At 33.5% G+C, this 22,682-nt stretch overlaps 4 protein-coding genes across 4 annotated transcripts; 2 read left to right on the forward strand and 2 right to left on the reverse strand.

Annotated features, from left to right (window-relative positions):
- Positions 1-4,179: 4,179 nt before the first annotated feature.
- On the forward strand, positions 4,180-5,943 carry LOC7488970 (auxin-responsive protein IAA33). Its single transcript, XM_002324434.4, has 2 exons — positions 4,180-5,234; positions 5,654-5,943. Exons 1-2 carry the CDS (start codon positions 4,792-4,794, stop codon positions 5,736-5,738), a joined length of 528 nt encoding a protein of 175 aa, XP_002324470.2. The 5' UTR covers positions 4,180-4,791; the 3' UTR covers positions 5,739-5,943.
- A 3,365-nt stretch (positions 5,944-9,308) lies between these two features.
- LOC7461581 (pentatricopeptide repeat-containing protein At1g59720, chloroplastic/mitochondrial) lies at positions 9,309-11,607 on the reverse strand. Its single transcript, XM_024589877.2, has one exon. The coding sequence runs from the start codon at positions 11,440-11,442 to the stop codon at positions 9,619-9,621; it is 1,824 nt and encodes a 607-aa protein (XP_024445645.1). The 5' UTR covers positions 11,443-11,607; the 3' UTR covers positions 9,309-9,618.
- Positions 11,608-14,008: 2,401 nt separating this feature from the next.
- On the reverse strand, positions 14,009-18,706 carry LOC7488971 ((DL)-glycerol-3-phosphatase 2). The gene is made up of 6 exons (XM_002325018.4): positions 18,494-18,706; positions 17,846-18,070; positions 16,430-16,490; positions 16,182-16,329; positions 15,938-16,017; positions 14,009-14,450 (listed from the first exon to the last, which is right to left on the reverse strand). Exons 1-6 carry the CDS (start codon positions 18,573-18,575, stop codon positions 14,318-14,320), a joined length of 729 nt encoding a protein of 242 aa, XP_002325054.2. The 5' UTR covers positions 18,576-18,706; the 3' UTR covers positions 14,009-14,317.
- A 2,029-nt stretch (positions 18,707-20,735) lies between these two features.
- Positions 20,736-22,596, forward strand: LOC7488972 (uncharacterized). Its single transcript, XM_024590085.2, has 2 exons — positions 20,736-20,882; positions 21,273-22,596. Exon 2 carries the CDS (start codon positions 21,803-21,805, stop codon positions 22,511-22,513), a length of 711 nt encoding a protein of 236 aa, XP_024445853.1. The 5' UTR covers positions 20,736-20,882; positions 21,273-21,802; the 3' UTR covers positions 22,514-22,596.
- Positions 22,597-22,682: the final 86 nt, after the last annotated feature.

Here is a 22,682-nt window from a genome sequence, read left to right on the forward strand (position 1 = left end):
TCTAGTGCCTAGACTCACGTCTCGCCATTAATAGGACTCATTCTAGGGTGGATTAGGAGAAGCCTCTCCTCTTCCTACACTGGTGGTGATGCACACTGCTACTCGAAGAAGAAGATTTGGTCACTTAAAGTATTGATCCCTTCTTCTCTCTCTCTCTTTATATGGTGAGTTGGGCTGCTGCTCCTACTTTTATTGGAATATTGATTAATCTATATGGACAAAAATAATTTTCCATGTTAATGTATTATAAAAACAGTTTAACAAAGCGTTGAGAAGCAATTATAATATGAAATAAATATTAGGTAATAAATAATGATTTTATTTTTACTACAAAACCTAAGTGACCAAAGATTAAGAAAATGCAAATATAAGATTCAAATTGATCATATATAATAAAATTCAAACAAGTATTATAATGATATTTTTTTTATAAATATATACTGAAATTATGGAAACTAACTAACAAACAATATATAATAATCTAATAGATACAATGCATGAGACCCAATGAAGTGTGTAAAAAAGACATAATTGGGAAAAAAGTATAGGGAAATAGAAAAATATGGTTGGGACATAAGGTTGTACATATAAAATTTAATCTAATATTTTTTTTTTACCTTGAAGAAACTCATTTACATCGTTTTACAACTAATTTTATAATCGCTAGATACAATTTCATTTTTTTTCCTTTTGTTCCTTTTCCATTTGAGACGGGGGTTTGAATTTTTTATACTAACTTTGATGAGTGAGACATTTTTTTATTTTTTAAATGTTTAATTCATTTGTAGTCTAACATAAAATTATTTTCGAAGAATCTCTTCATTTCTAATTAAATAACTTTAAAATTTCAGTGTAAGATGATGGATCTATGAACTCTTCTAATAACTTAAATTTTTAAATTGAAATAGTTATTTGAGATCTAACTATATTGAAATCAATAATATATAATTTTTTTATTTCTTAAGCTAAAAAGAGAGCATGCTTTTTGAATACTTGACGAACTTCCTCATAGGTGGTGTTTAATTATCATCAAGAATGAAAGGTTTGGAATAAGATTTGGAAATTGAAATAGGAAAAAGAAATCAGAATGATAATTTAGTTTTAATATTATGTTTGGAATAGTGACAAGAAATTGAATTGGAAATTTAAGATTTTTAATATCTCATTTTTAAGATGAAAAGAAAGTGTGATTAAAAAAATAATTTAATGAAAAGTGATGGTAACAAAAATAATTAAGGTGATTATAATGATAATAAAGGATGCGGAGAAGGAATAGATGGTAGGATGGTGGTGATATTATTGTTATTATTAAAAAAAAATTAATGCCACCACCACCACCGGAAGAGATGGCGACGGAAGGAAAATGATGAGAATAGTAGAAGAGTGATCCTAGCTGAGATATGATTGTGATAAAAATAGTTAATAATAAATAATGAATAAAAATGATATTTGACTTCTCATTTTCCCCCATCCCCGTTAGAGTAAACCTATATATGTTGAATTTTCATTTTTATTCGCACTTTTCTTTTCCAATTCCATTCTTTTTAATCCAACACCTACAAAAATGAAAATAAAACTTCCATTCTCATTCCTAGCAATTCTTTTTTTTTTTTTACGAAACAACACCTTAATGATAAATTAATTAACTCCTAGAATATCAACAGTACTAGATATCCTTTATTATTCAGAGCATTTCCTCCCTTGAAATCATTGGATATCATGTATGAATTTAATCAACCCACATGATTCATTAATTGAATATATTATAATGTGTGATGTTGGAATAGATTAGCTATAATTATTTTTCAAATAAATAGGTTGATTTTTTTGGTACATAGATTGAATGATTTTTTTTATTAACGTGAGTGTCTGGGTCATCTTGTGTGTACCTCGACTAATCATAATGGTCTTGAAGTAAACGATCATGTAAGTCTCTAGTAGCCCTGAGGTTTGTAGAACTCGAATCAATGATTTTTAGAAAACAAATCTAAAACCTGACCAGTTGAGTTATATCCCTTAAAATTAATAACTTAAAACAACTAATAATAATTTTAAGAGATATCGTATCCATAAATTTGCGAGCACATATAATTCACATGTTACAATGCATATATGATCCAAATCAATGCATTAATCTTTTTATTTTATGAAACAATGCATTAGTTTTAATTGTTAAAAACGATTTTTTTAAAAAAGTTGGTTCAATAAAATGAAAAGAAAAATATGATAGAGGCCGGCGTATTCCATCAACTTATAAATACATTAATTAAGATTATTCTCTCGCAAGCGTACCATCACATGATTTGGTGCATTCAATTAAATATAATCTTCTAAATAAAAATAATAACAACAACAACAATAACAATAAAATTATTATGGTGAAGCTGAAAACTAGAGTAGAGATCGTGATAACAATTATTTTTCAAAATATTTTTTTATTTGAAAATATATTAAAATAATTTTTTAAAAAAATTATATAATCTGAAATTATTTAAAAAAATAAAATATATATTTTTAAATTTACCCTTGGCACTTTCGACAGAGATGGTAAATGGCAAGAATTATGATCTTACGAAAGCCCGTTGGCTCTTTTATTTCTCTAATCGAGTAAGGTTATGATTGTCTTTTGGTTGTGCAAGGGACCGAACTCATTTTAATAGAATTAAAAATAAGAGTGGCCAAAGAGGCATTTGGAGTTCCCGACCACCTGAGAGTCAAAGAAGCGATGCGTTCGCCGACCGCAGCGCGGTCGTTTACACAGCCCATGCATTTCAATTTACTAGACACACACATCTCTCTCTCTCTCTCTCTCTCTCTCTATATATATATATATATATATATATATATATATATATATATATTCCTGATGAATTATTTACATGTAGCACTCCTTTTGAGCTCGCCTTTTCTTCACGCATTTAATAACCATCCCCATAAATATTATTTTTTAAATTTGCGATTGTCATCTATATAATATAATGCAAAAAATAAATAAAAAAGTGTACAAATTCTAAGGACACACCATCTTTTTCGTTTGCAAGCAAACATCCTGATCTCCCTCTCGTTGCCATGCTAGCTAGAGCTAGCAATAGTTATAGCTGCTAACTAATTTATTGCCCCCGTACTATACTCTATTTTGAATTATTTTTTTTAATATTTAAAAACATTCAAATCTTGTAAATATGTTTTTTTAATTAAATTAAATTATAAAATGATTGAATTTATATAATCAAGATGATTTAACAAGTTCAAAAAATCACAAACAACCAATAAAAATATAATTTGATTTTAAAAAAACTAATATGATATTTTTAAAAAATAATATTAAAACAATAAATATTAGATTGACTTAAATGAACTCAGGTTAATCTGTAAAATTTGCCACCAAGATCACGAAACTATAATAACTCTATAGAAAATAAATAATTTTTTTTATTAAACCTAATTTTCAAACAACTCAATATTGAATGATGGAATTTAAAATAAAATTCAACTAAAAAATGAGTTGAATCAACTCGGGTTAACTTATCAAATATGGATCATTAGACCGGGATAACCATATAGAAAGCAAATCAAAATAAATTATAAAACTTAATTTTCAATCAATCCAATATTAAAGGGTGAAATTAATTAAAAAATAATATAAAATCCACTAGAGTCAACTGACCAAACCTGTAATCAATGTAATAAAACCGGGATAATATCATAAAATACAAACCGAAATAAATTATAAAACTTAATTTTCAATTAACTTAAATGAAATTAAAAAAATAACTAATTTTTTTTTGAGTTAATTGACTAAATATGTGATTCGAGTCATAAGACTATAATAACCATATATAAAGTAAATAAAAAAAAATTATAAATATCAATTCCCAATTAATTTAATTTTAAAAAATTATATTAAAATAAAAACCTAAATAAGCAGAACTAATATTTATTTATTACTACACTGAAAGTCCAACCTTTTAATATTTATTGCTACACTGGAAAGTCCAACCCTTTAAAAAAAATCCGAGGATGAAAGTGTAAAAGAACTTGGTTCTTCAATATTTATTGCTACACCGAAAAGTCCAACCCTTTTATTACATGTTAATAATTCTCTTTCCTTGTCTCTTACACACACTTAAATATATAGATATATATATTTTTTTGGTAAACTATTTTGCTTATATAACAAATCAGATCAGAGACGTGAAGAACAGGGCAGAAAGCTCTGGGGTTCTTGTGTAGTCAGGGAGGGAAGAACTAGCTAAGCTAGGAGATGCAAGGGAAGAACGAGTTATAGATTCATAGTTCTCAAAGAGAGAACATTAATTTAGAAAAGAAACAAAAATCAAGTTAAGCCTCTCTTACCTAATTACCTTACCAGCGTTTGAGCTCTCTCGTTAAGCCCTCTCTTACCTTACCTTACCAGCGTTTGAGCTCTCTCTCTCTCTCTCTCTCTCTCTCTCTCACATTCATATATATGTTCACCAAAACGATAACAAATACATGCAACAATTCAAACTCACACAAGCACCCCATTCCCCTATAGGTTCACTGTTCACAGCTCTCTCTCTCTCTCCCCTACTCTCTTTCTCAACCCGGCCCTCTACGGGCTCCTGCAACTTGTTTTTCCGTGTATTTATTACTCAATAACACGCACGCACGCTCTCTCTCCCTCTTGCATAAATCCCACTAAGGACCAAACCCTATTCAGTTTGTTAGCTGTATCTCTTCCAAAAGATCACAAACACTTTTCCATAATTCCCACCCAAGAGAGAGATCAAGCAAGAGGAAAAAATTAACATGAACAGTAGTTTTGATTCTAAAAAAAGAGAAGACTCCTTGAAAGGAAGATGGCAAGAGATTAGAAGAGTCCCAAACATGAGCCAGTACACTCGACCAACTTCTTCTGTACCCAACTTCATGGCTAAGCCTATAACCTTCCCTGGCTTTGAAGATGACGATGTTGTTTCCACCATGATCCCTCCGGTGACAGTTGCTCTCGAGGGCCGTTCGATCTGCCAGAGAATTAGCCTTCATAAGCATGAAAGCTATCATAGCCTTGCAAAGGCTCTAAGGCAGATGTTTGTTGATGGAGCTGGCAGCGATTCAGGACAGAACACATCATCAGCATCAGATAGTGTTAGTGATCTTGATCTTGATCTTTCAAATGCGATTCCTGGTCATCTCATTGCCTATGAAGACATTGAAAATGATCTCCTTCTTGCCGGTGACCTTAACTGGCAGTACGTATACGCTATCATTTGGACTTGTTATATTTCCATTTTTTGATATCATTGACTAAATATAGGAGTATATCATTCATTTTTAGTATGAAACACGAGTTCTCTTCCAATCCAACACTATTCAATTTCTGTTTAAAATCCATGATAGAGGTAGTATATTTTCCCACGGACTCAATTATACGGTAATAGATCTGTACGTTGACATGTCAATTAGTAGATCAATATATACTAAATCGATATATTATATGATCGATCCCATGATGATTGATATAATTATTCGTTAATTATCAAGTTAGAGTATGCAGACCCAATAACATGTATTGGTGTTATTTTCTTATTCTTTTGATGATCGATCATCAATTATTGGTTATGAATGATACTATTGCTGGCTCCTAATTTTCCTCTCTCGGTGTGAACAGAGATTTTGTGCGTGTGGCCAAGAGGATTAGGATACTGCCCGCAAAGGGGAATTCAAGGAAGGCAACAGGAGGGACGGCTGTGTGACGATTGCATTGGTCAAGGTGTAAGAAGCCATGGAAGTTATATATACGTACACTTTAATATTAAAAAACTGGTTTTATGTGTTTTTATCATGGAAAAGATGGTGGCGATTAAGCTAGATTTCTTGTGAAGGACACGAAGTTTTTCCGTGTGTAAACTGTAAAATACCTCGTTTCCTTCTTTGAATGAAAGAACTTTAATTTCCCGAGCTCGGTCGTTGTAGCTGCATGCTGTAAGGAAGGTCGGTACACGTTCGCTTTAGTAATTAGTTGGGCTATCTAGTCAGAAGCTAATTACATTACCATAGGTATACGTGCCCATATGAACCAAAAGATTATCAAATCGTTTCACGTATACGTTAATATTCATTATTTCTCATGAATATATTTTTATCTTAATCTAGTTAAGCAGAATTTTTAAAATAGATTCATTTATTATATCAAATATTTAAGTTATTTATCTAAAAACTCTGAATAGAATCGTCAGAAATAGTACAAGTTAGTCATAGGTAATTTTCAGTGTCAGATTATTATTTTTCTCTGTAAAGTTTTTATTGGTCTACTAGTTAAGTTAGTTCTCAACTTATGTCGATAACTTGCTCAAATACTACATGAAATTAATGTCTTGTTGGATATATATAAATGCTTGTATACAACGATTAACTACTATAAATAATACAATACATAGAATATTTATGCATTTGTTGAATACTATACAATGAGACACGGGCTCTTTAATATCCCATATCAGCGGGTGAGGGTTTGGTAGCTGGTCTTATTAATAGTGTCGATTGCTAACATGTGGTACGCGTTTTGGGACGTCAGGCTCAGAAGTAGGCTCGCGTTACCAGAAATAAAACCGTGAGGACGGTAAGACCCAAAACAAACAATATACAACATCTTGGACATGGCTATTACAAGTTGCATAGCCAAATACTTAGGCTAGCTAGGTTAGAAGCATCAAATCCACGGAAATCACGTCGAGTAATATAGTATATGGTTTATTGTAGCACCTCAAAATGAATTATTTGGTGCATAAGGTACACTAGGATTAGTTTGTGGTAAAAAAGAAATTGCAATCCAAGTTTTTGGTCATCTGGTCATTGCGCCTCTTTTTTATTAAAAAAAATCTGAGATTGCGGTCTCAACACATCGCTATTGTGGCAGCGGCGTGGCTGAGGTTTCCGTCGCAACACCGCGGCCAAATTCGGTAGCAATGAAGTGTTGCAATGTGTGTGTTTTTTAACACAATTATTTCGTTCACAACACCATTGCAAATGCACGTTGTGGCAGAATTTTGTTGTGATCGTGAATAATATTTCGGTGATAATTTTCCTTTATTTATTTACAAACCTTTTCAATCTCATAACAGAGTGCTTTAGGAATAAAGGAGGACTGCATGGAATACAAAAGAATGGCTTGTAACACTGATTTACAGAGAGTGATCCTTTCTGCCAAAGACAAATCATACAGCTTTTGTTGCATGGTCTCAACGATGAACTATAAGTTTGCTTGGAAATTCTCTGATGTAATAATAGAGGAACTCCCAAATACTTACCAAGATTATCAGTCTTAGCAAAACCACTACTACAGGGACATTCTTCGAAAATAATATCTTAGTTTTAGCAACACTAACCTTCTGACCAGAAGCTTCACAAAATAAGTAGTTAAGGCAACTCAGAACCTGCTTCATTTGTCCCTCATTCGCTACAGCAAATAGGAGCATATCATCTGCAAAAAACAGATGCGAGATACGAGGTCCCAATTTGCTGATAGCCTGATATTAAATGGCTTCCAATCTCCTGAATCCACTGCCTCAAGAATGAAATGTGAGATTCTCTCCAGGCATAGCACAAAAATAAAGGCTTCACAAAAAATTAGAATGGAATTTAGCTATAAGGGTTTTATACCTTTTGTTTTCTTTTTTACAGAGTATCATTATATGTTCAGCTATATACATACATTTCCAAAAAAAAAACCCAGAAATTGAAGGGTTAAATTGAAAAGAAAAATAACTTTAACAAAAAAAAAAAGTCAAAAGAATAAGGGCTAAATTGAAAAAAATAATACAACATAAACTTTAATTGAATGATGAAATTGAAAACTAATAAAACTTTAACAAAAGTACTAAGAAAAAAAAATTAGAAATAAAAAGAATAACGATCGAACTGAAAAAAAATAATAAATAATAAATTTTAATTGAAAAACTAAATTGAAAACAAACAAAACTTTTATAAAAAAAACGAAGAACAAAAATAAAAAATAAAAAGAATGAGGACTGAAATTGAAATATAAAAAACAAAAAGGACAAACATGTACTTTTTTTAGTAGGAGAGGGAAAAGAAAAGAAATGACTATCAACAACAAACTGCTAATCGTTCACTTTCATGCATCACACCAAGAAGAAAAGGATACAATGACTTTTCCAACAATATGGTAGAAAAGCAAGTTTGGCCACCGATAGGCATTGCACGCATCGTCCATATGACACAGACACCATCCACTCATCGACACGTAATAAGAATGCACGAACAACTTTTTTGAATAAAAAAATAATTATCCAACACAAAAACATCAAAATGCCCTCCATTACAATATATGTGTGTGTGTGTGTGAGAAAGGACAAAAATAACCCTAAACGCATATCTTATTTGTTTCTCTTTTTATAAGGGTAAATATGTCTTTTTACTATATTATAAGAAATGAAAAGGCCAAAAAACCCTTGGCTAATAGATCTATTTTTTATTTTTATTTTAAGAAAAAATGAATATACCTTTTAATAATATTTTAATCATCAATAAGTCATTGAAAAAATATAAAATTGCCCTCAATAGCAAGAATTTTATTTTTCCATGCAAAGGATGAAATGATAATTTCTTGACATAAATATATATCTAGGGATCCAATGAAAAAATAGACTCTATATTTTTTTTTTGGTAAATATACTAATCCTAGTTACTGGTATAATTATATACACGCACAAGTACACGTGGTCCTTTCCTATGCTGATCCCTTGTTAGCCACTACAATTACACAGTAATTCATGGCTAGCTTTGACGTTTCTTATGGAACTGACGCGATAATAACACATAATTTGGGTCCTTACAGTTCCAGCCATAACTTAAACATGTACCATAAATCCAGAAAGCCAGACTACATACTTGCTTATGATAAAAATAAATAAAAGGAAACATGTGTATTATTGTCCTTTTAAGTTTTAAGTGTGGCGGTGAGCTTTTTATTTTATAGAAGAAGTAGCTGCACGATCGAAGAATATCCAAGGCTAATATTTTAAATAATGCTAGCAGCCAGCGATCATCATGGGCTAAAATAACTTTAATGCTGAGAGTGCTTGGTGGGCTAAGAAGAAATCATAGGCTAAGTGATCGTGTGGATACAAGTCGAGAGCTTTTTCTATATAATCCAACGGAGAAATTAAAGTATTTTTCTAGTATTTGAAATAAATGATTTCCTTGTAGATTGGTAGTTTTTCCTATTTTGTAGGAGAAGAACTAGGTTCAAGAGTATTCATTGTAGTTCTTTGACATGCCCTAATACACAAATTAAATACAAGTTTCTTTCAAGCTTCTGAGCAATTCAAGTTCATTGTTTTCTTTACAGCTCATGTGTTCATTTATCTTTGCATATAATTAGTGCAATAAATAATATCTGGCATCGGGTCACTTGTTGGAAACATTTTCTGCGGCATTCAATCCCTTTCTACAGGTCCCCAGCTGAACGAGAGTCACTCTTGTTGGCATAACAGACCTTTAAATTAATGTACAAAAACTGAGATAATGTGTAAAAGTATATCACACAGCCACTTTCTGAATGCTCTAACTAAGATGGACCTTGCATGAGCAGAGCAATGGCTCTAAATACCATCACCAATAATCCATGCATGAACAGGAACCGTCTTTAAAGTGATGGAATCGAACGCGATCTCTCACAATAATCTCCACATTGAAGATTTCAGAAATTAATCCAGTGACCTTGTGGCAGTCATCACAGACCCGAAGGTTCTTGAAAATACGTATTGGCATTCCTGGTTTCAAGTTTAAAAGCCCCAAAGCAATGGCAAGTCTCTCGCTGTGCAGCCTAAGACTGTCTCGCTTGCTAGTGTTCAGCTCATCAACCATAGGTGCTTGCGAATAGTCAGGTTTATACCCTGTTGAATCTATCCTTTCTTCAACCACATTCAAAACCTGATATATTTCTTTAGTTTGAGGATGAGAGGTGTCCCCAGCAAAAAATTCGTGGGTAACACCATCTACCTCAATCAAACTACAGCCAGGCTCTTTCAATATGCCATTGTTAGTCATCAATTTTCTAACCAAGCCAACATCATTCCACCTGCTAGCCGATGCATAGACTCTGGATAAGAGCACATAAACTCCACTAGAATCAGCTTCTTCTGACTCAAGGATCTGCCTAGCTATATTTTCACTTAGCTCGACGCTTGCATTTTTCTTGCAACAGGAATCTAGGAGACTCCTCCATATAACAACATCTGGTTTCATGGGCATGCTTGCAACCAATTCCAAAGCTTCATCAATCAAACCAGCACGGGCCAGGATATCGACTAGGCATCCGTAGTGTTCTAATTGAGGTTCTATCTTGTATTCGTTAACCATCATGTCAAAATACTTGCGGCCCTCATTAACCATATACCTGTGGTTACACGCGCTCAAAACCCCAACAAACGTGATAGAATTCGGAACAAATCTCGATATCCTAATCATGCGTTCAAAACACTCCAATGCTAACTCACCTTTTCCATGCATGGCAAATCCTAAAATCATTGAATTCCATGAAGTTACATCGTGCTTTTGCATCCCCTCAAAGATCTGCGTAGCAATATCCAACGACCCACATTTGCAATACATATCCAACAAAGAATTGTTAACCAAAACATGATCTCTAGCTACAGAAACACCACAGTTTCTCAACAAAAAAGCATGAGCCCACATCCCCAGAGACAAAGCACACAGGCCAGCACAAGCATTTATAACACTCTGAATTGTATACCCATCTGGCTCAAAGAACTGCTGCTGAAACTGAACAAACAATTGCAAAGCAGTTTCAAACTCACCAAACAGAACAAACGCGTCAATCATAGCATTCCATGAAACCAAACTTCTCTGCGGCATTTTATCAAACACATTCTTTGCGGACTCCAAACTACCGCAGGAAGCATAGAAATGAATGAGGCTGTTATTTATATAGACATCAGATTGAAACCCAAGTTTTAACAAGTGGGCGTGTGCTTGTTTCCCTTCAAACAAAGCAAACAAATATGCGCAAGCCTTTAAAACGAAGGGGAAGGTGTGGTTATCGGGGAAGGGTGATGATCGCTGTAGCATAGTGTTATACAGCAAAATAGCTTCTCGTTTAAGATGAACGCTTTGGCTTTGTGCACAGGCTCTGATAAGAATGTTCCACATAAATGAATTAGGGTTGTCAACTTGATCGAACACTCGATAAGCGTAGTTAAGATCATGGAGGGAAGAGAAATGGAGAATTCGACTGTAGAGAAAGAGAGTGGTTGAGTGGTTTGGCAAGGTGGAACGTAGAGAGAGAGCGTGGATTTGCTTGAGCTGTGACATGTCCTTGCATTCATTCAAATGCTGCAGAAGAAGGTTGTAATGATTGGTGGGCTTGGAGGTCACGATCTGAGGAGGTGGGCTTTGTATGACTCCCAGAACCATTTTCAATTCAATTTTGTTCAGTTTTCGGCAGATTCAACTGCTAATAACAGTGTTGTCTTCTTGGTTTTAGCCCAGAGAGGGCAGGCCTCCATAAATGTATGGTTGCTCTGGTTCGACTTGTGTGGATACGAGGTAGTGTTTGATTATATTTTTAAAGGGTTGTTTGTTTTTACGTTTTAAAATATTTAAAAAAAAATTATATTTTTTTGTTTTGATTTTGTGTCCTGTCCATTTGCCTCAACATGGTCTTTTGCTCTCTCCCTCCCCTATAGCTTGGGTATTGAGCTGACAATTTTCCCTCTCCAAACTGACAACACAGACTCTCCCTTGCCGATGATGTCCACCACCAGCAACTGACCTAGCCATCCCAAACTTCTTCTCCCCCTTTTTCTCACAAAAAATCAGTGAATCTAGGCTTAATTTCATTTTTTTTGTTCGATTTTAGTAGGAATTTGTTAATTTTTGAGGTGATTGGTTTAATTGTGCTAGCAAACATCGTTGATTTGGTTATGCATCTTTCTTCTTTTAAAAAAATGGTTATTGAAGCTAAATTTTTGGTGTTCTTACAAGCATGGATGATAGGGGAAAGAGGATGGAATCTTGCAGCTGGGGTCATTCTTTGGAGCTAGGTCTTTTATTTCTACTGCCAAATGACGTTACTTTGTCTCTCCGTTCTTCCTTTTTAAAAAAAAGAAAATTCGAATTTCCAAATTGATGGGTTTTTTTTTATTGTTCCTGCAGGCAAGGATGATGGAAGAAATAGGAGGAATCTCTGCTTATTGATGTGTTTGTTAGCGTATCAATCAGAAAAACCACCATGCGCATAAGTGTTTCATCTTCCAAAACACTATTGGTTGGATGTCCCTTCCCACCATCAAAAGACGATTTGCTTCGTCTTCTTCATGAACTGAAAAGCCATAATTAATTCCTTTTACCATCATTTCAGCAATACCAATTTGACTGTTCACAATCATGCTAAGAAGCTCCAACACATTAGCAGTTGTCCAGGCGCCTTTTCAAGTAAAAGCTTGACCTTTTCAGCAGAGTGGGATCCCTGCAACGCCTCTGAATGAACGTTTGGAACAGGCCTAGGTACATTCTTAAGTGATTTGATCTATATCCTGACATGACAGGAGTAATGCTTCAAATGGCAATCTATGAAAAGATGTTGATATTTTGATTGGCTAAAACAAAGTGATGGTCAAAATTAATAGCTTAATTGAGCCGATATGGCTGCTATGGCAGGTCCAATCTCTAGATTGAATATAAATTGCAGAGATATATGGAAACAATTACAAATTTCGATGTGAAATTGAAACAGTACCGAAGAGAGACATTACGCGAAATATAGAAAATATTGCACTTCTCCTAAGGCCATGTTTGTTTCCTGGAATTCACTTTCCGGAAATTCACTTTCCAAACTTTCCTGTGTTTGTTTGCCATTAAGAAAGTTGGTCAACGGAAAACACTTTCCGGTCAACGGAAACACTTTTCGGTCAACGAAAAACACTTTTCGAATTTGGTTTGGTTTTCAGGAAAGTGTTTTCCTTTTTGGCTGTGTTTGTTTTCCGGAAAGTGATTTCCAGGAAACCACTTTCCAAACTTTCCTGTGTTTGTTTGCCATTAGAAAAGTTGGTCAACGGAAAACACTTTCCAGTCAAAGGAAAATTTGGCTTGGTTTTCAGGAAAGTGTTTTCTTGGAAAATTTTGGCGGAAAACACTTTCCAGAAGTTGTGAAAAATTTAGAAATGTCATTATTTGCTGATTATATCAAATTTGATCTTCAAACTTTTGATTGCTATATATAATTTGTTTTGAATATTTATTTTTCAATTCCATCTTTTAAAATTTAATTTTTATATTAATTTTGGTCCTTATTTTTATAATTGCTATTTGCTTTTTCCTTATCGTTTTTTATTGAAATTTTTTATCTATCAAATTTGGTCCTCAATCTTTTGATTGTTACTTATTTTATTTGAAATAATTTATGAAATGTTAATTATTATTATTTTAATTTCTTCACCTTTTATTTTTTTTTAATTTTTTAGATTTGATCTCTATTATTTTGATTATTATTTATTTTATTTGAGATAATTTATGAAATTATATTTTTTTTCAATTTCATTCTCATTCAACTTTTTAATTTGTAAGATTTGTTCCTCATTATTTTAATAAACTTGAAAAAAATAAAACATTAATAAGTTATTTTCCAGCTCATTTTCCATGACATAACCAAACACTGAAAAGTGTTTTCCAACTTACTTTCCATTACACTACCAAACATCGGAAAATACTTTCCCGGAATTCACTTTCCAAAAGAAAACTACTTTCCAGTAAACAAACGGGGCCTAAATCAAATGCCGGGAAAGAAATAGTAGCGGCAAAATGATGCAAATCTCATCCCCCTGATGCATGGCCATTTCAATTTTTTATCATCTTTCGTATCAACAAGTCGCAGCTGACATTTTCCTTCACAATGGCACTGACAGAAGATTGCCTATAATAATCACATCCATAACTTTTCATCATTTTCTTTCTTGTCAACATATGTTTGACTCAGGAGAAAGAAAGAAAACACCGGGCAATTTGCATTTCAATGAAACCCTAACCATTATGCTGCAAATTCAATCTGTGAATCATTTGTTACATGGGTCTCTAATAGTCAAGTAGATTTCTGTCCTTGCAACGATAGCAATATAATGAAAGTTGAATATTACTTTCAAGATATATAGTATATGGGTAATCCTCAATGAGAATATGTTAAATGTTTGCCCGAAGAATAGATGTCCTTTCATTAGACAAAAAGATCGAGTCGTCTTAAAAGGTAGCTTCTCTTTCATGGTACAGTAACCATGACGCAAATAAATTTGCACATTCAGCTTTCCACACCCTCGAAAGGAGGCAAGCCCCAATAACTTGGGTTGAAGTCCAACAGGGAACTTAAAACTTGATCTGCAGTTTCATGATGAGAGCTATCCAGCCTCGGATCTGGAACCATTACCGCAGACCTGCATGGTATGTGCAACAAAATATATTATCTGCCATGCAATAATTTCAAATGTCAAAAATTCCTAAATTGCATCATGTCTAATGCCTTTCCCAACTATCAGGGACCTATGATGCTAAGATAATGTCATTCAACGAAATGCATTTTCCAAAAGATAAAAAGGCAAATCTTCCTGCAGGACACGTTATAACCAGCAAAAGACACATGATGGGAGCTATTCTTTCTTTGCTTCCTCCCCTTTTCCAACCATATTGATCAGTTCATTATGAGATACAAGCCTGTGAATTATAACTTGAAAGCCTTGACAACGGAGTTAATAGCATAGTCATTGGGCCACCAGGTCAATCCATAAGTCACCGGGTTAACCCGTAGGTCAATCGTGTGGTTATTTTTAACTAAATTGATGTCGTTTGAGAAAGAGAAAAAAAAAATCAATCATTGGAGTTGACTTGGTCAGGTCTCACCCGAGTCATGGGTTAACCTGCTAGGTCATTTGGGTTTGACTGGGTCAAAGTCCAAACAGTTTGAAAGGAAACCCAACTCGGAACAAGCTCTGGGTTGACCTGCCAGTACAGGTCGGATTTAATAACTTTAGTTAATAGAGAGGACCTCATGACTCACCAAGTGGCCATCATGTGTTCGTGAATAGGAAGAATATACATGAATAGGGGTGTCCCTGAATGGAAATGTGGGGCAAAAAACCCTAAATGATAAGGACATTGGAAAGCATGAGCCACTCCTCTTGTTTCTCAGATGTACTAGGATCACCTAGCTGGCCTAAATTTCGAGTCGATAAAGTACACACTCCATTCCTTAAATTGTAATGTATAGAGTTGATATAATGAGACAATTATCATATAGGAGTAGAAAATGTGTCTTGAGAAACAAAGCAGATTGCTGGGGTAATCACACTGATGGATGTTTGATATAATATACCTAAAAATAAGGGTAACTCAATCTCCTATATAAAATTATCAAATTGCATCCACTAGAAACTTGTTGAAAGGAAACCCTGAAACTATTAAATCTCCAAAATTCTCTCTAGATTTGAAGTCATATCTAAAAACCCCATGGCAATTTCAAGACCCGCATGCTTCTTGATATGGCATTTTCCTGCTTGGACTTTGAGTGAAATGTAACCTCAACCCCCAAACCCCAAAAGAGAGCCACCAAATGGAGTTTTGCAGCTCTAATCAGTATGAGCAGGCAAGATGGAAATCCACAGAAAATATACATCAAGAATTCTAAAAAAGAGCAAGCATGTTTCAAGAATTCTGATTGAGGAAAGGACCCAGGTGAATATTTGGAACAAAGAGGATAACTGGACAAGACAAGCTTTGGTTCCTAACATGGAAGTGGGCAAGTATGTTCGAATTCCCCACATATGGACAGCAGTCTTGGCTGCAAGTCAAGCAAGTAATATGAACGGCAACAAAAACTAGAAATATCCAACAAATGTTGAAAGAGATATACAAGCAATGCACTTACATCCCAGCAGTCTTGGCTGCAAGAACACCTGCAGGTGCATCTTCAAAAACAAGAATCTTCATTGGATCTACTGGGCCACCCTATCAATTTACAAATAATAATATGCTGTAGTGCACTGTTGATGTCGAAGTAAAAAAAAGCTAACTCAACAGTGAAAGATGAAATGAATCAACCAAAAACTCCTATCCCATCATATTTTACAGTTCATCAGTAACTATAAATGAAAAACCATCTACAAGAATACCTCGAATCTCCTGGCTGCAGCTAGAAATACATCTGGTGATGGTTTGCCTTGTTTAACTTCTGGGTCGTCTCCAAGAACAATATGATGCATCAATGAGAAAAGTTCACTGTGTCTTTGTGTTTTCAAACCAAAATGGCGCTTGTGAGAGCTGAAAAATACATCCTGTTAATTACTTCTCAAATTTAAGGCATATCATTCACAAAAAAACTAAAAAAAAAATCTGTGGGAAATGAATAAATAAACCATACCCAGTTGCCACGGCAATCGGTATTCCTTTTGCATGGAGATGTCTGATCAAACGGCTTGCCCCTACAGTAAAAAAAGATTCATGGGAAAATTCTTCTCGCAATTGATCTTACATTACAAGAAAGCAAGAGATTATGCACTAAAACTTCTAAAGTCCCATTTTACATTAATTTATAAGAGTATCTCAAGTCCAAACGTGGTCAAACAACATTGAAAACCTCACAGGATGATTAAAAAAAAATTTTGAGGAAGAAAACACTTCTTTGGCCTTTTATGAGTTGTTTTACATGTTCCCTTATAGTTTCCACATGACAAGAGAGTAGCCAACAAACTTCTCCTCTTTTCTCACTTTCTCAAATGGAGTGTTCCAAGGGAAAAAAAGCCTTCCTCAAAGAGATTCCTATGAAAAATAAGAAGTGTAACACCTTGCATTCAAGTATAGTCCTTTCTCACTCTCTTTCACCGAGACAGAGAAAACGTTGGGATGAGCTTTAAAAAGCTCCTCAAATATTTATGTCATCCCATTTTGAGGCAGACAGTTCAGTTAAACCATCTCCACGGAACTTGATCCAACTATCCCCAACATTCATGCGCTTTCAATTACCAAGTGAATCATGAGTTTGGTCAAAGAGGATTTGTGTTGATACTTTAAATCTTAATGGTTCGAAAGTAATTATGCAATGCAAAGGTAGACTCAGGCCTCACGTATTCATGTCTTGACCTTTCTATGTTTTTTCTCATCCAGGGGATGCAATTCTCATTTGAAAAGAATACAACAGGAGAGTGCATGCTGATTAAAAGAAACAGGATAGGTTTCCTGATTAGTTTGAGGATGAGTGGCATGGAGAGAAGCAATTGAAAGAACTATATCCTGATTACTTTTAGATAACAGAATAAATCAACTGGAGGGCTACAATCCAGACTTCATAGATGGTTTATTGTCTGGTTAAATGGTTTAGGTTTAGCTGAAGACAAGATTGTGTTGAAGATTTACTAGTAGAACACTTGGTTCCTGGTCCTATTTTAATGCATTACAGGTTATTGGAGGCTTAGAACAGAAACATTTTCCTGAAGAAGTGAATGTTAGGAGTGCCAATGAAAGCATCCTTTTCTGTGTGGAAACCAGACAGAAAACATGTCTTTAATTCACATCACCAAAAACCAGTTCCAGTTAGAGTGAGATAATAACAGCTTCTTTTTTTCATTTCCTATAACATAAGGCTAAAAAGAAAAGACTTGCATAGAATGCAATTCTTAGAAAATAAAAAGAAATAAATGCACTGATCCTAGCTTTTGGGGTCCTTTTTTTGTTTTTCTTATTCAGGATAGCTAATGAAAAATCATCAATATACTAACAAATTAAACAGGGAAAGAATCCAGTCTAGGTCATGCAAAATAATTTTTGCAATAAAGAAAACCTGGCATCAGGTCACTTGTTGGAAATAGGCTTTGCAGCATGGCCTCCCTTTCCACAAGAAAGTCTTCAGCTGAAAGAGAGTCACTAATCCCAGTCTCCTCAACAAAGATCCGAGCTGATTCTATAGCCTTCTTCCCCATCATTTTTGCCTTGAGAGACCAATCAAAAGCTTTATTGTATCTAGCAAGTATGATTTCTTGAACTTCAGTATAGAATTTCTCCGTATCTGCAGCGTAGTGAAGTTGAAAGAAAACCCATGAAATATATAGGCTTATTTTATTTCCAATGGAATCAATGCAGTTATACAGCATTCTCAATCCCACAAACATTTTAAAATAACACCACCATTTTAGACACTATAAGCCACCTTTCTCTAGCAGAAGTGAGAAAACCGGCAGCAAACCATTAACACTTGAAAGGACCAAAGTTATCCTCTTCACGAGGAAGGATCAAACTTGCTACTGCGACATGGGATTTCAGAGAAACTTTTTGTCTCATAAATATTCACGTTGATTCAACTAAGAATTGAAAAAACAGACTCCAAGATCTATCTATCTATTTATCTATATGCAGTAGGAAAATATAAAATAAAACAAAACAAAATAAATGGAGTTTCAGCAAATGAAGTCTACATGTCAGATAAAATTACCGAGTAAAAGACCATCCATGTCGAAGATGACGTGAGTGATGGGTCCTTTTTCGCCTGAAACAGGAGCGGAAGGATTGGCCATTTGCAAATGGAGGAGGGACTTGCGGATTGAAGGATTTGAAGGCGAAGCAGCTTAATTGCTTGGATGCCTCGAGTGGAAGGGATACTATGAGAGGAGTCTAGGGACATCACCGACATTTCGTTCGTCGACTGGTTTTCTAATTTCCAGTCTAAAATTCACTCTTACAAAATAATTTTTTTAAAAAATAAAATCGACTCTTTAAAGGTATTACTGATATCTTGAAGAGAAATATTGTCTCTGCTTGCAAAAAACAAATTTAATCCACGAAAGTCTTGTTATTTGATTAGGTGGGATTTTATTTTATTTTTTTCTTGAGATAATTGCCAAAACCCTTTTGTAAAATAATTTGTCATCCAAAAACCATTTAAAAAATTTACTCCTCGACCCATTTGAAGATTTTTTATACGGAAAACTTTATTTTGATATTTTACATGTACAAAATATTTAATAGATTTTATGTGGAATATATTTTATTCTTGTAGGATTATACCTTTCATATATATTGTGATTGCAATTTATATTATGTATATAATTGTATTTTTTATCCTAATGAAAAAGATATCATCAATTTAAATTTTATACACCAAAACTAAATGGCTTTTTTACTTAGTTATATTTATATATAATGCTAAAATATTTAACTTTGTACCATGTTAAATATGAACAATAATTTAATATGTTTTTATGAACCTCCTTGCTTAGATTTTAACCATATATACACCTGCATTACACTGTGGAGTTATTTTTTTTTTGTGTGTAAAAAATAATATGCATATGTCATAATGCATAAAGAATTAAGAAAAATTTATGATTCAAATTATAAATCTGTGTAGGTTAAATAAGTTTATTTTATCTTAATTAGATGATAAAAAAATAGATAATAATAACAAATGAACCAAATAAAAAAAACAAAAGCAATCACGATAGCCTAAAATAAAAAAAAATTTTAAGGAAAAAAACAATATAACTTAATTCTCAACCAATTAAATACTATCCAAAGTTAACGCAAGTTAATTTAACAAACTTGTAACTTGAGTAATAAAAATCAAGTTAACTCGGATTAACCTATTAAACATGCAACTCATGTCATGAGATTATGATAATCCAATAAAAAAATAAAAAAAGTCATAAAATCCATTTTAAAAAAAATAATGTTGAATGATGAAATCAGAAAAAAAATAAGAAAAAAATATATATGTCAACTTGCATTAACTTTTCAAACTTATGACAAAAGTTATTAGACAATAAGCACTCTATTTGAAAAAAAAAACTTGAACTCAATTCCCAACTAATCAAATACTAAATGATGAAATTAAAAAAAAATTAATTATAAAAAAAGATCCAGTTCAATTATTATTTTGCACTTTGGTTGAAAAAATTGAAGCCTTGGTTATGAGAGTATTTCAACACTTTTCATAGGCATAATTGTCATTAAACGTTTCAGCGAGGATATGATAGTTTTTTTATGATTATTTGCATAGTAAAAATATTATTCTACCTCTAAGGTTAGCAAAATTAAAACATGGGGTCCAGAGATTTTTTGAGCTTTTACAAATTATTAAATAGTTAAAATACATCTTTAGCATTGAAAAAGATAAAAAATAAACTTTGCATATGGGGTGTTTTTGTTCTTTCACACTATTTTTATTTAATTTTTTATAATTATGGGGGACATTTTAGTATTTTGATATTGTGTTATTATTTTTAAATTCAAAAAGTTATGCTTAATCAACGTTTACTTGGGGTTTGACAAACAAGCAATACCCAAATTATTTGGCTGTCAGACCCAGTTCACTTGGGTTTGACATGATTAACAAATACTTTTAATATTTTTTTATATTTAAAAAAAATAATATTGACCTGTTGCGGATCGCGGGCCAATATACTAGTGAGCTAATTGAGAAGTGTTTATTTGATTTATTTCTGAAATTTTCAAAAATTTTGATTTTTTAAATTAAAAATATTAAATATTATTAAATTGTTTTAATATGTTAATATTAAAAATAAAATTAAAAATATAAAAAAAATATTATTTAAAAATATTTTTAAATAAAAAAACTTTTAATAAATAATTACTACTGTTGCATCGGTAGTATCCTGTTCCCCAGCACCTTAAGGAAGGGAAAATAACAGGACAAAACTGTCTTGTTATATGACACCGTACTACACAAAAAACATCATGTCGTTCTCTGCTTAAGCATCCTTCTCCTCGTCTCACCTCTGGCCCTCTCTGATCGATCTTTTTCTGCGTACTCTGAAGTCCGAAGAAATAAACCACTACATGTTCTTAACAAACAATACAGTGAGGTAATCCATACAGTTCCATTAATAATTCCATTATTTTGTTTTGTTTTTTTTCAGAAATTGGCCTAAATTGCTTGGATTTTTTTTTCTTTTTATGTAGACTTCAATGCAGTATTAATTTGTTAAGAAATGTTTCCCTTTTCTTGAATTATTTTAGTAAATGTAGGAGGGCTTTGAACCCTTAAAGGAGTGGGGCATGTTAGAATTTTGTCCATGGCTGATGGAGAGAATTAGCTGTACGTGTTGTTTTTATGTGTAGTGACATGATAAAGGGAAAGCATTAGTCATTCTGTATATTTTGTTTTAGGGTCAGCCTTACTCTGCTTGATTGTCTTCTTACAGACTTTATAAACTGCTCTTTTGCTTTTTCAATAGAGTTTGTTGTCATTTTAGGTTAGAAAGAGAGGAAAAATGGTGCGGGCTGTAACTGAATCAAGCTTATGGAGCAAAAGGGAAAACCAAATTGCTGTTTTAATTATGAAGAAGGGTGCAATGCCAGCACGATCGTCTTATAATTTGGATGTGAGCAAAGTAACACAATTAGTTGATTGCCGGGCACTTTCGTGGATTTGGGGGGAGAAAGTTAACAAGAGAAGCTGCAATGATTCTCTTTATTCTAATTGTTGCATCAGTACTGACGATTACATCAGTCGACTACCTGATGATGTTCTGGTTACCATTCTCTAACGGCCCTGCATTTGATATCTGTGGAAGTGACTGGAAAAGTTATTGAGCACCTTTTATCTAATTCTTTATTCCTTGAAGGGTTACATGTGGAACGTCCATCATGCCTGGGTGATCTGAAAGTTTCTAGTTCTTCTGTGAAGTTAAAATACTTGGTTTTAGCTTATAATCTCGTGGAAAATGTTGAGATATCTGCCAAAGATCTTGTTTCTTTGAAGTATCATGGGAGAAAGACAAACATGTCTCTTACGGATGTTCCTCGACTAACCGAGGTATCAGTTGGGGGACCTTACTGTGATCATCTATTAAAAGATATGTTATCAGATTTTTCAAGTTATCTTTGTCAACTGGAAGAGCTTTCATTGTGCCGAGGGTTTAAGGCTTTTGATGATTACCTTAACTTTTTGGAATTTCAGATGAATTGGGGCATTCCAATCCAGAAATTCTCTGGACTAAACAATCTTAAGCAAATGCAGTTGACTTTAGATGTGTTTGATGAGGAGGGCCTTCTCTATTCCCGCTCTTTGATAGAAGCTTCTCCCTCATTACATAGATTATCGCTGCAGTTACGACCAAGACCTAAAGAAATGTTTGGGGAGATGACATGGAGGTCTATTGGGGGCCAAAAACATCAATCCCTGAAGGTGGTGGAAATTGTTGGGTTTACAGATCTTACTTGTGATCTTGAACTTGCCCTAGACTTAGTCAAGTATGCCATGTCTCTTCAAAAATTGATAATTGATCCGCGACAGTTGTTTTGGTTGGAAGAGGAGTCGAGCTCCAATGAAGACACAAGGGAACTGGAGGCTGCCAGAAATCGACAAATCGTGCCCAAAACATGCAAGCAAAATTACCTTCACGAGTTGAATTGGAAATACTTTAATCTTTCATGGTTTTTTTTTAGTTATGTATTTATAAAGCTTGGTAACAGCAAAAGCTGTTTAATTTGAAATTTGAGCTTGTGATAACTCGCAAGCAACTGTCTACCTGGTGACACAGGGTTTCTATATACATAGTTGGGTTCGAGATTTCATCCGTGGTATGTTCTCATATGCTCATCTGTTTTCTGCCATTTGATTTTCCAATCCCTAAGGTTTCAGGGTTAATACTAGCAAGTTA

This window comes from Populus trichocarpa, chromosome 18, assembly GCF_000002775.5.
Source record: "Populus trichocarpa isolate Nisqually-1 chromosome 18, P.trichocarpa_v4.1, whole genome shotgun sequence".
In the NCBI taxonomy this organism is placed as follows: Eukaryota; Viridiplantae; Streptophyta; class Magnoliopsida; order Malpighiales; family Salicaceae; genus Populus; species Populus trichocarpa.